Source organism: Carcharodon carcharias, chromosome 4 (assembly GCF_017639515.1).
Source record: "Carcharodon carcharias isolate sCarCar2 chromosome 4, sCarCar2.pri, whole genome shotgun sequence".
Lineage (NCBI taxonomy): Eukaryota > Metazoa > Chordata > Chondrichthyes > Lamniformes > Lamnidae > Carcharodon > Carcharodon carcharias.
This window is the reverse complement of record NC_054470.1, coordinates 19916108-19928606: the sequence shown is the minus strand read 5'-3', so window position 1 is coordinate 19928606 and position 12499 is coordinate 19916108. Positions and strand designations below refer to the sequence as shown.

The 12499-nt window shown below is 40.4% G+C and overlaps 1 protein-coding gene across 2 annotated transcripts in view; it reads left to right on the top strand.

Moving 5' to 3' along the window:
- Positions 1–12499, top strand: part of LOC121277285 (retinal dehydrogenase 1-like) — an 80654-nt gene that overhangs the window by 41718 nt on the left and 26437 nt on the right. For both annotated transcript variants that reach the window (XR_005942849.1, XM_041186557.1), the window contains exons 8-9: positions 8335–8437; positions 11814–11998. Coding sequence is in view for 1 of the 2 variants with exons in the window: in XM_041186557.1 (XP_041042491.1) it covers positions 8335–8437; positions 11814–11998 (288 nt within the window). In the remaining variant the exon portion in view is untranslated. The remainder of the gene's footprint in view (positions 1–8334; positions 8438–11813; positions 11999–12499) is intronic.

Genomic DNA, 12499 nt, shown 5'->3' with positions numbered 1-12499 from the left:
TGCACTTGCTTCTTCCTTGCACTCACAACTATTTCCCTTCTTGACAACACTTTGCTGTTTCTTCCTCTCAGCAAGAAGGAGAATTTTTCCTATGGCAGGCGGGCTGGGTGGGATCAGGTGCGGAGCCAATCGCCACCCGCGATCAGCTGCACACCGCCATTTTACGTGGGCGGGTCAGAACACAAAAGAGCACAGCAATCTCCGAGGCACAGAGCTGCCTCAGGGAGATTGAATGGATTATAAAACTTGTCAATAAATAAAGTAAAAGTATATTTAAACATGCCCCCTCATGTGACAGTGTCACATGAGCTGGGACGTGTTTGTGAAGTATGTAAAATTTATTTATTTATTTTATAAAATCTTCAGGAAACCTCATACCGCCTGTAGATGAGGTTTCCTGAAAAACGCAAAGGCCGCTTGGGTTCTTCACCTGCCCGCCCACGTTAAGGTTGGATGGGCAGAGTTCTAGACTAGTTTAATTACTTTTTTATTGGCCTTAATAGGCCATTAACAGTTCGGCGGGTGCACAGCTTCCTCCGGCGCGTGCCAGCCAAACGAAATATTGAAATGATGCACGCCCAACGTCATCGCACGTCATTTTAAACATCAGCATGTCGGGTCCACCCCTGCACGCCGACGGCAATATTCTACCCAATGTGTTTTTGCTAAATTGCCTATTACATCTTCAAAACTCTTTAAAAGTGTATACGCTAACCCACTGCCATTCCTTTTACAGAAGAAGTTGGCACACAGCCAAAGGGAAAGTTGAAGAACACTACACTGCAAATCCTGAAACCAATGGAGGAGGTCGCCATTGATTTCATTGGCAGGAAGAGGGCACACAACATTGAAGATAGAGAGGCCACCCATAACAGGGTGTTTGGGAATCTTGCCTTTCTTTCCTTTTTCTACTCTCTCACATGAGACCTAGAGCTGCATTGTGCTACCACATATCTAGTAATGCTTACCCTTGCCATTCTGTGCTAACCCTCATCCTCCTACCTGTTGTGTTATTATAATGACATAGTACCTTGGGCTTATTTACTGGACAAGACACAAGGCACCAATTGCTCATAAAGGACTGGGTAAACACATTGTGTGTTGATTCATTAACATTAAGTACATGAGAACAATTCTACATAAGTATAAAGCTTGAAGACATCAGAGTTGTGTGTGCCTGGTCAAAGCAATAGTGAAATGAAGACTGGATTACATAACACGTTTCCTTTCTAGTGATGTCATGCTGCTTTCCATTAAAGCCATATTACAACATCCCCCTTTCTTTTTAAAGATACTTTCTCCCCTTCCAAAGAAGTATAACTATTTACAGTACATGTTTATGTTTAGTTACCATTACATAAATGCATAGAACTGATGAATCTATGCGTCTCGAAAGAATAAGGTAATTTGCTGGTACACCTAGATCTTGTGATGGCAACCTGGTCTGGATGTTTATTTAATTACTCAGTGATCTGTGGGATTGTCATTCTTGGTTGTTGTTCCCGGTTACATTTGGGATCTTGTCCTAGCTGCAATAGGATTGTATGATGGTTGAGGAGCTGGAATGAATCTGACTTATCCTTGGTTATGCCTCACCATTGCACCTTTGTGTAATGACTTCAAAGGATCTTAGTTCTGAACAAATCCTTACCACCTTGATTGATTGCCATGTACCTTCTGTGGGATCCTGGATATGAACTTGTTGCCCCAACTGTAAACTTGGCAATTCTATATCTGCATTTTTATTGTGTACATTGGTCATCTTTTCTTGTAGCTTTAAAAGTTGCTTTCTAGCTTCTCAGAGAGTAGAATAGATAAGAGTACACACTGGTCTGCCAGACATGAGCTCTACCGGTGATAGAATAGTTGCATTTAAAGGTGTTGTTCTCAAATGTAACATTGCAATGTGTAGATCTTGTTTGGTCTGTCTACATTTGAGAATTAGGGATTTCACTGTGCAAATCATGTGTTCAGCTAGACCATTAGATCTAGAGTAATGAGGATAACAAGTAGTATGATCAATATTCCACTTATTACACATGTACTGAAATGGTTTACCAATAAATTGTAGAGCATTATCTCTCTAGGTACACCAAATAAACTGAAAATAGTACTTAAGAGTGCACGCAACAGTTGTGCTTGACATATTGTGCAATTGTCTAATAGTCTGATACTAAAGTAATCAAAGATGACGATGAAGTCAGTGCCACAGCCATGAAAGATGCAATTTTGGACCAAGTATGGGTAGGAATTGCGTGTGGAATCAATGGCGCTTTGTGTTGACTTGACATATGCTCTTGACATGCCTCACACTTCTTGACAACAACTTCAATGTCATTGTTCATACTCAGCCCATAGACTGTCTCTCTTATGAGTCTTTTCATCCAATCTATGCCCATGTGTGAATAATGAAGTTGCTGATGAATATCACGTCAAAGATTCCGATATGATAATCTGCCTGCCTTTAAAAATGACTCCCCAGGTGATGCCGAGCTCATCCTGATAAGGCCAAAATGGTCTCATGTGTTTGTGAACATGTTGAATTGAATGAGGCCATCCTTCAATTATGGTTTTCCACATTTTCTGTAGTGTAAAATCTTTCACCATTTCTTCTTGTGGCTGTTGGCATTTGTATTGTGCAAAATGTACCAGATCAATTTGAAGAACATCTTCAAGTTCAATGTCAATGAAGTCAACTTGTAGATCCAAGGATATATCTTCTGTTTTCACTTGGTTAGGCAATCTTATATCTTTCTGTCCGGATACCGGATGGTCATTCTTATTGCTTGATGGTACCCATTGTGTATGGTCTGTTTGGAACAGTACATGGCTCTTTGTAGCTGCATCAGCCTTTGCTGCTGTGTACTGCTGTGGCCAGTGGTCCTTCACTGTCATGATGTTTGCTTTTTTAACACTGCGACTTGATTGCGGTCTGACCAAAATGTGAAGGGTTGTCTCATGCCATGTAGCATGTTCTAAGGCTGTTCACATGTGCCACATGCCTTAAAGAATTGATGAATAGCTGGGCATTTCCTTGGTACATTCAGAAGACCACACCTTCCACATGTCTAGCTAGGTTTGGGTGTTCTACTGAGTGCGTCAACAATTGGGCTTATACTTAGGATCGGATAGCTTCATATTTATGTCCATCCTTGAGTAGTTCTTTGATGCTATACATTTTGGGCTTGTCTAACAGATCTTTCTGGAATGCTTCCATGGGAGCGGATCACCAACTCAACAATTCCGTCTGCTAGTTCTGCATTTGAAAATTCATAGTACGTACTCCTTTCTCTGCATCTGCTGACAAAATGGTCTATTGATTCTGCAGGCTGTTGTCAAAATGACATGAACCCTAGGCGAGGAATACAGAAGTTTAATCTGATTCTGGACCAGTCTTCCGATGCAGTCCATATCTTTTTGGGATCCTTTAGCTCTTTTGTGAATCCTGATGTGTTCAGCCTGTGTAGACCTTCATTCCCAGTTGCTAGGCAATTTTTAATGGCTTGCTTGTCTTGTTCAGACACACCTGAATCAAGAAACTATAGCTCTGTAGGCTGTTTAAACATTTGAATTTGGATAGTAGGTCAGCTGCATCCCAATACAAACGGGAATTGTGTGGACATTCTGACAATATTCCTTTTTTAACTTCTTTCGCAGTAGCTGGGATGAGTGTCGCTGAAACCATTTTTGCATACTTTTCTGAAGCTCCGCCCACAAAGATGAGTTGTGGTGGGAACACACCACAGAGTAATAGTATCTTCGCTTTTTATTCAATTTGTTGTTCAGCAACTCCTGAAGCCAGCCGTTGTAATCGCAACCTTCTCAGGCCTGATTTTTGTGACTTTTTTTTTCAGGTTCACTATCGATTCAACCCATGCCCTGGTCACGCGCCTTTCCTGGCTGAGCCGAGCCAGTGCTGGTCCACTCAACGTGCTGTCCCACTCACAGAACTGACAGGCCATGCGCTGCAATCTCCCCATGAGGGACCCATCTGCTTACCAGCTTTTTATTTGAGCACTAGTCCGGCGCTGTGTCTCCAAAGCTTTTCTTCATGGTCATGATGTTGCATTTTTAACACTGCGACTTGATTGTGGTCTGACCAAAATGTGAAGGGTCGTCTCATGCCATGTAGCATGGTCTAAGGCTGTTCACAATGTCATACCTGTATGTAATCTTGCTGCCACTTGTCTTACCACCACTGATCACCATGTCATGTTATTATAATGATATTGTACCTTGGGCTTATTTACGGTACAAGACTCAAGGCCCCAATCGGTCATAACAGATTGGGTAAACACGTTGTGAGTGCATTTATTAAGACTAGGCACATGAGAACAGTTATACATAGATATGAAGCTTGAAGTCATCAGAGCTGTGTGTGCTCTGCTTAAAGCAAAAGTAAAATTAGATCACATGACACATTTCCCTTCTAGTGATGTCATGCTGGTATCCCTTAAAGGCATATTACAACATTACCCTTATTCTAACACCTGTGACAACTGGGGCTCTGCAAACACACAAATTGAGGAGGATAATCCTCCTGAATATGCACCATCACTTGTTCTTACCCTATCAAGTACCAGTATGGAAATTGCCATTCATATATAAATAGTGAGGTAGAGGGGTCACAAGAACATATATATGAACATATGAATTAGGAGCAGGAGTAGGCCACTCACCCCCTCGAGACTGCTCCACCAGTCAATAGGATCATGGCTGCTCTGATTATAACATCAGCTTCACATTCCCATTTACCGCCGATAACCTTTCACCCTTAGCTTATCAAGAATCTACCTAGCCCTGCCTTAAAAATATTCAAAGACTGCTTCCCCTGCCCTTTGAGAAAAAGAGTTCCAAAGACTCACAATCCTCTGAGAGAAAAAAATTCTCCTCATCTCTGCCTTAAGTGAGTGACTCCTTATTTTTAAATAGTGACCCTAGTTCTAGATTCTCCCACAAGAAGAAACATCCTCTCTACATCCATCCTGTCAAGACCCCACAGGATCTTAAAGGTCTCAATTAAGTCTCCTCTTACTCTTCTAAATTCCAATGGATACAAGCATAACCAGTCCAACCTTTCCTGCCCATTCCTTGCATTAGTCTAGTAAACCTTCTCTGAACTGCTTCTACTGCATTTACGTCTTTCCTTAAATAAGGAGACCAGTACTGTACACAATACTCCAGTTGAGGTCTCACCAATGCCCTGTACAACTGAAGTATAATCTCCCTACTTTTGTATCCAATCCCCCTCATAATAAATGATAACATTCTTTTATCTTTCCTAATTACTTGCTGTACCTGCATAATAGCTTTGTGCAATCCATGCACTAGGACACCCAGATCCCTCTGCATCCCAGAGGTCTGCAATCTCTCACCATTTAGATAATATGCTTTTTTTTATTTTCCCATATTATACTCCATTTATCAAATCTTTGCCTGTTTACTTAACCTAACTACATCCCCTTGTAGCCTCCTTATGTCCTCTTCACAACTTACTTTCCTCCCCATCTTTGTGTCATCAGCAAATTTAGTAACCATACCTTTGGTCCATTCATCCAAGTCATTTATATAAATTGTAAAAAGTTGAGGCCCCAGCACTGATCCCTGTGGCACACCTTTCGTTAGGTCTTGCCAACCAGATAATGAGCCATTTATTTCTACTCTCTGTTTCTTGTTAGGTATTTGATCTTCTATCCATACTAATATGTTACACCCTGCACCATGAGCTTTTATTTTTCACAATAACCTGTGGTGTGGCGCCTTATCAAATGCCTTCTGGAAATCTAAGCACAGTACATCCGTCGGTTCCCATTTATCCACAGCACAAGTTACTCCTTCAAAGAACTCCAATAAATTGATTAAACATGATTTCTGTCTCACAAAACTTCACATCCTCCCCAAAGTGTAGCATCCAGAACTAGATACAATACTCCAGAACTAGTGTTTTATACAGGTTTGTCATAACTTACTTGTGTCTATGCTCTCTGACTATCCATATAGCCCAGGATCCGGTATGCTTTATTAACCACTTTCTCAAACTGTGCTACCAGCTTCAATGATTTGTGCACACTTACCTCAGATGCCTCTGTTCCTGCACCCCCTTCAGAATTGTACCCTTTATTTTATAATGCCTGTCCTTGTTCCTCGGACCAAAATGAACTCTCACACTTCCCTGCATTTTATGCATTTTATAAATGCAGGGTCTCCATTCAGAGCACAAATGGGCAGCAACAGGTTCATATGGAAAGGATAGCCCAGTAAGCAGGTCATTGGAGGAGCAGATCACATTCCAGTTCTACTGAGGAAGACATTAGAGGGCCCGGCCTTTAAAAGAAGAATGCTTTCTGTGCATCAGCAATGCCAATAAATTTTATTGCCTGTCAGGCAGCTCTACAACATGTTGCAGACTGTGATGGCATTCATTAAAACTTGTGTGGGGTTCAGCCACATGACAACAGCACTCTGCAGTCAATCATAAAGTGTATGGTCACCTCAATAAGTATTGTATTGAGTCCATTCTTGCAACAGTTGATGGTAGAGACCACAGAATAACATTCAGAAGCAAGTGCTGTAGCAGAATTTATTTCCCTAATCCTCAAGTATTTCCAATCTCTTCCTGCTTAGACCAGTTAAATCAGCATGGAACTTTTGGAAGAATTTTCTAATCTGTCTCGTTGAAATGCAGAGAAGTGTGAAGCGATTCATTTTGGTAGGAGGAACAAGGAGATGCATTATAAAATAAAGGGTACAATTCTAAAGGGGGTGCAGGAACAGAGGCATCTGGGGTAAGCGTGCACAAATCATTGAAGCTGGCAGGGCAGTTTGAGAAAGTGGTTAATAAAGCATATGGCATCCGGAGCAAAAGAAAAGTCAGAGTATAAAAGCCAGCAAGTTATAATAAACCTGTATAAAATGTTGGTTCAGGAGTACTGTGTCCAGTTCTGGGTGCTACACTTTAGGAAGGATGTGGAGGCATTAGAAAGGGTGCAGGAAAGATTCATGAGAATGATTCCAGGGATGAGGAACTTCAGTTGTGTGGATGGATTGGAGAAGCTGGGGCTGTTTTCATGGAGGAAAAGAAAAGAGTTGATAGAGGTATTCAAAATCATGAGGGGTCTTGACATAGGTAGAAACTGTTCCCATTAACAGAAGGATCAAGAACAAGAGGGCACTGATATAAGGTGATTGCCAAAAGAAGCCACCGTGACTTGAGCGAGTGGTTAGATTTTAGAATGCACTGTCTGAGAGTGTGGTGGGGGCAGTTTCAATAGTTGCTTCAACAAGGAATTGGGCAATTATCTGAAGAGAAAACATTTGCTGGGTTATGGGAAGAAGGCAGGGGAGCAAGAATGGGTGAGTTGCTTTTGCCGAGAGCCAGCAGGAAACAATGGGCTGAATGGCCTCCTTCTGTGCTGTAACCATTCTATTATTCTATGGTAAAAACACATTCTACTTTTACATGGGCAGAATTACTGAATTTTTCTAAGGAGATGATCTACTTTTGGCTAATTGCTTTGCCAGAAATCAATGTGATCTCTAGTGACCCATGTAACTAATACCTCATGAGGGATTTTTTTTTTCTTTCATAGGATGTGAGTGTCACTGGCAAGGCCAGAATTCGGTTCTCATTGCTAAATGTCCTTGAGAAGGTGACGATGAGCCACCTTCTTGAACCGAATGCAGTCTAAGCGGTGTAGGAACACCCACAGTGCTGTCAGGAAGGGAGTTCCAGGATTTTAACCCAGTGACAGTGAAGGAGTGGGAATATTTTTCCAAGTCAGGATGGTGTGCAGTGTGTGGCTGCACTTGTTTCCTAGGTAATAGATGTCACAGGTTGTTGAAGGAGGCTGAGTGAATCGGAGCAGAGCATCCTGTAAATGGTACATACTGCTGCCACTGTACGTCAGTGGTGGAGGGAGTGAATGTTTAAGGCAGTGGATGGTGTGCTGATCAAGTGAGCTGCTTTGTCCTGGATGGCATTGAGCTTCTTGAGTATTGGAGCTGTGCTCTTCCAGACAGGTAGAGAGTATTCCATTACACTGCTGACTTGTAGATGGTTGATAGCCTATGGGGAGTCAAGAGGTGAGTTACTCGCCGCAGAATTCCCAGCCTCTGGCCTGCCCTTGTAGCCACAGTATTTATATTGCTGGTCCAGTTAAGTCTTTAACTTATTGTTGGTTTTGTGATCTTGCTGCACTGAATGAATAGAAGGCTGTCATGTTTTTCTATTCAAAGATATTAACTGTATGTGAAATATTTGTAGTGCATAATAAAAGTAAGTTTAATTTATGTAATTACAAACAATCACAATTCTAATGATTATTCTTTACTCAGGTTGGTAAACTAATACAGGAGGCAGCAGGCAAGAGTAATCTAAAGAGAGTAACACTGGAACTTGGAGGCAAGAATCCAAACATCATTTTTGCTGATGCGGACTGTTAGTATTACAAGTTATTCTGGTCTTAAATATCATGTTCATCAGATGCCTCTTCTGTTTATTCTTATTTGGTATTGAGATTCCACAGGGATCAGTGCTGGGACCTCAACTTTTTACAAATTATATATATGTCTTGAATGAAGGGACCAAAGAAATGTTTGCTAAATTTGCTGATGACACAAAGACAGGTAGGAAAGTAAATTGTGAAGAGGACATAAGGAGGCTACATAGGTTAAGTGAGTGGGCAAAGATCTGGCAAATGAAGTATCATGTGGGCAATTGTGAAATCGTTCATGTTGGCAGGAAGAATAAAAAAGCTTATTATCTAAATGGTGAGAGATTGAGGAGCGCTGAGACTCAAAGGGATCTGGGTGTCCTAGTGCATGAATCACAAAAGGTTAGTATGCAGGTACAGCAGGTAATTAAGAAAACTGATAGAATGTTATATTTTATTGTGAGGGGAATTGATTACAAAAGTAGGACGGTTATGCTTCAGTTGTACAGGGCATTGGTGAGACCACATCTGGAGTATTGTGTACAGTACAGGTCTCCTTATTTAAAGAAAGACGTAAACGCATTAGAAGCAGTTCAGAGAAGGTTTACTGGACTAATACCAGGAATGGGCGTGTTGTCTTATGAGGAAAGGTTGGACAGGTTAGGCTTGTATCCACTGGAATTTAGAAGAGTCAGAGACAACTTAATTGAAACCTTTAATATCCTGAGTGCTTTTGACAGTGGAGAGAATGTTTCCTCTTGTGGGAGAATCTAGAACTAGGGGCCACTGTTTAAAATAAGGGGTCGCTCATTTAAGACAGAACCGAGGAGACATTTTTTGCTATCAGAGCCTTCGGAACTCTCTTCTTCAAAAGGTGGTGGAAGCAGAGTTTCTGAATATTTTTTAAAGGCAGAGGTAGAAAGATTCTTGATTAACAAGGGGGTGAAAGGTTATCGGGGGTAGGCAGAAATGTGGGGTTGAAGTTACAATCAGATCAGCCATGATCTTATTAAATGACAGTCTGAATGTTGGCCAGCTCCTGCTGTAAGCTGACACGGACTACTTCATTCATTTTCCTTTGCAGGAGTGAGTTCTTCATCTTAATCTCTTGTTTTTTTATATAAGTAATGTTATTGAGTTTGCAATTTAGTTTTTGATGTCAGACGCAAGAACCCAAACATGTTTATATATTTGCGAGTAGATTTGAATTTCCACTACTCTGCAGCAAATTCAGCCACCTCAGTCCTACAGCCCACACTGTATAATTATCCAGCACGTGTATAATGGGCAGCAGCAATCAGGCAATGCTGACTTTATTAACTGTTGGTGAAAGATATAACTACCCACGATGTTAAAACATAATTAAACTAGAAAGCGTACTGGCCAAAAGACTGACCACTTCATTTTATTGTAATGGAATTTAACAAAACAGCTTAACCATCTGTAGAAAACTGTTATATTATTCATTGTAATAATCTGACAGCCAATTGCACAATAATTAGTTTTCTGAGTCTCACCATTTACAAATGTGAATCAATGAATCGCAGCTTCTTAAAATGAATACAGCATGAAAACCATTAATTCAGAAGTCCAGTTGTAATTGATTAATTCAAACAACGATTCATTAACCAGAAAGTAGTCATTGCACCTTATTGCCCGAGCCTGCTGTTCTCCGTTTACTGTCATTCCTGGTGTGATATACAGTGGCAGCTCACAAACTGTCAAGGTCTCACTTATGTGGAGTAACATCAGTGGCAAGTATCTCATAAATCCAAATCTGAGCTTGATACAGCACTACCAGATGAAGAGTCATACAGACTCAAAACATTAACTCTGTCTTCCTCTCCACAGATGCTGTCAGACCTGCTGAGTTTTTCCAACTATTTTTGTTTTTGTTTCAGATTTCCAGCATCCACAGTATTTTGCTTTTAACTATTTAACTACTCATGTGCCCAGTATTTGATGAACTGCTCTCATTCCAATCATACTCAATTGTTAATTGTATGACTTCCTTGGATCCCTTGGTTCCCAAGCTGATGCTGTTTGTTGTGAAGCTTATACCCCACAGTAGCCTGGCAATGAGAGGGACCCAACGTGAGGGAATCTGTGGCAGCAATAACTCTGACATTTTTAATAAATGGTAAATACAATAATGGGGAGTCTGTTATATTGTTTATGGAACAGGAGAACATAAGAGATAGGAAGAGGAGTATACCATCCAGCGCCTCAAGCCTGCTCCGCCATTCAGTAAGATCATGGCTGATCTTCTTGTGTTTCGCTTTCCACATTCCCACCTAACCCCAATAACCTTTGATTCCCTTGCCTACTAAGGATCTATCTACCTCTGCCTTAAAAATGTTCAATGACCCTGCCTCCACCACCTTCTGAGGCAGAGAGTTCCAAAGTTGCACAACCGTCTGAGAGAAAAAAGTGCTCCTCATCTCTGTCCTAAAAGGGGAACCCCTAATTTTAAAACAGCACCCCTAGTTCTAGAATCACCCACAAGAGGAAACATCCTTTCCTCTTCCACCTTGTCTACGCCATTCAGGATTTTGTAAACTTCAATCAAATCACCCCTCACTCTTTTAAGCTCCAGTGGAAGCAAGCCCAGTCTGTCCAACCTTTCTTCATAAGACAATCCATTCATTCCAGGTATCAATCTAGTAAACTTTCTTTGAATCACCTCCAATGCATTTACAGCCTTCCTTAAATAAGGAGACCAAAATTGCACACAATATTCGAGGTGCGGTCTCACCAATGCTCTGTATAACTGAACCATAACATCCTCACTTTTATCTTCAATCCCTCTCGTAGTCTCCCAGAATTTCTACCCTCTAAATAGAGGAGCAACTGGGGAACCGGTAAACTTGATTAAAAACTTAAACTGTTTAGTGGGACCAGTTGTTAGAACTAATAAGCTTTGCTACAAAAGCCAGAATATTCCCCAATTTCTGATTAAGTGAGGTTAAGTGATTCATAACATTTTTAAGTCTTGCCTTTTAAGTATTCAATTCTATAATCTATTACCAAATTATTGAATGCAAGTTGTGAATAATGTAACTTCATATAATTATTTCCAGTAAAAGGCTATAAACTATGCATGTTAATATTTAATAAATGGATCTAATCAATGTAGCATGTATAGAACCTCATATGATTTTGCTGTTGTAAAGTGTAGCTATAATGATCATTTTATATGATCATGCAATACACTTTTGGGTTTCTAGAGAAATCCCCTAAGATTAAGTAGAATAAATTAATATTCTACTGGAACAGCAGATTTGAACTCTTATAAATAGATTAAACTGCATTAAATTTCCCAAAATGATGTCCAAATTTTCAAATATGAATGAATATACCAACATAACTCATATTTTGCAGTGGACTTTGCCATAGAACAAGCTCATCACGGTCTCTTCTTCAATCAAGGACAGTGCTGTTTAGCAGGATCCAGAATATTTGTGGAAGAATCTGCCTATAAAGAATTTGTCTGCAAGAGCATTTCACTAGCACAGAAGCGTGTTATCGGAAATCCACTACATCTAGCAGTCACCCATGGGCCACAGGTATTCAAGAAAAGGTGTTACACAGGATGTATTTAGAATAATTAAATAGTTAACGTGATGCTATAAACTATGAGAGAAAAGGTCTTAAGTGACCATCTCCTGAACCTTGATAGTCCAGCTTTAAGCAATATCTATCATTTTTTTTATACTTAAGAACTAACAATGCGGCTGCAATCTGCTGCATTTGTGGGGTCTGTTGCTATCTGTTATGATGGCTTTCTGAACATAATGAGAATTATCAGATCACATATGAAAGCACAGATTGTGTAAAGGTCATTCAGCTCATCAAGGCTATTCATGAATTACATACACCTTATTAAAAAATATTCTGCACAAATACTTCCTGAACCCCAAATGTAATCAAAATTCCAGAATATGAATTTTCGTTATTCAGCTTGCTGCCTACCAGACTATAGGGACAATTATACAAAATTACAAACCGAGGGGAAAAGCGTCTTAACTGGAAGTACACACAATGCACTGGAACTCAACTTGAATTTC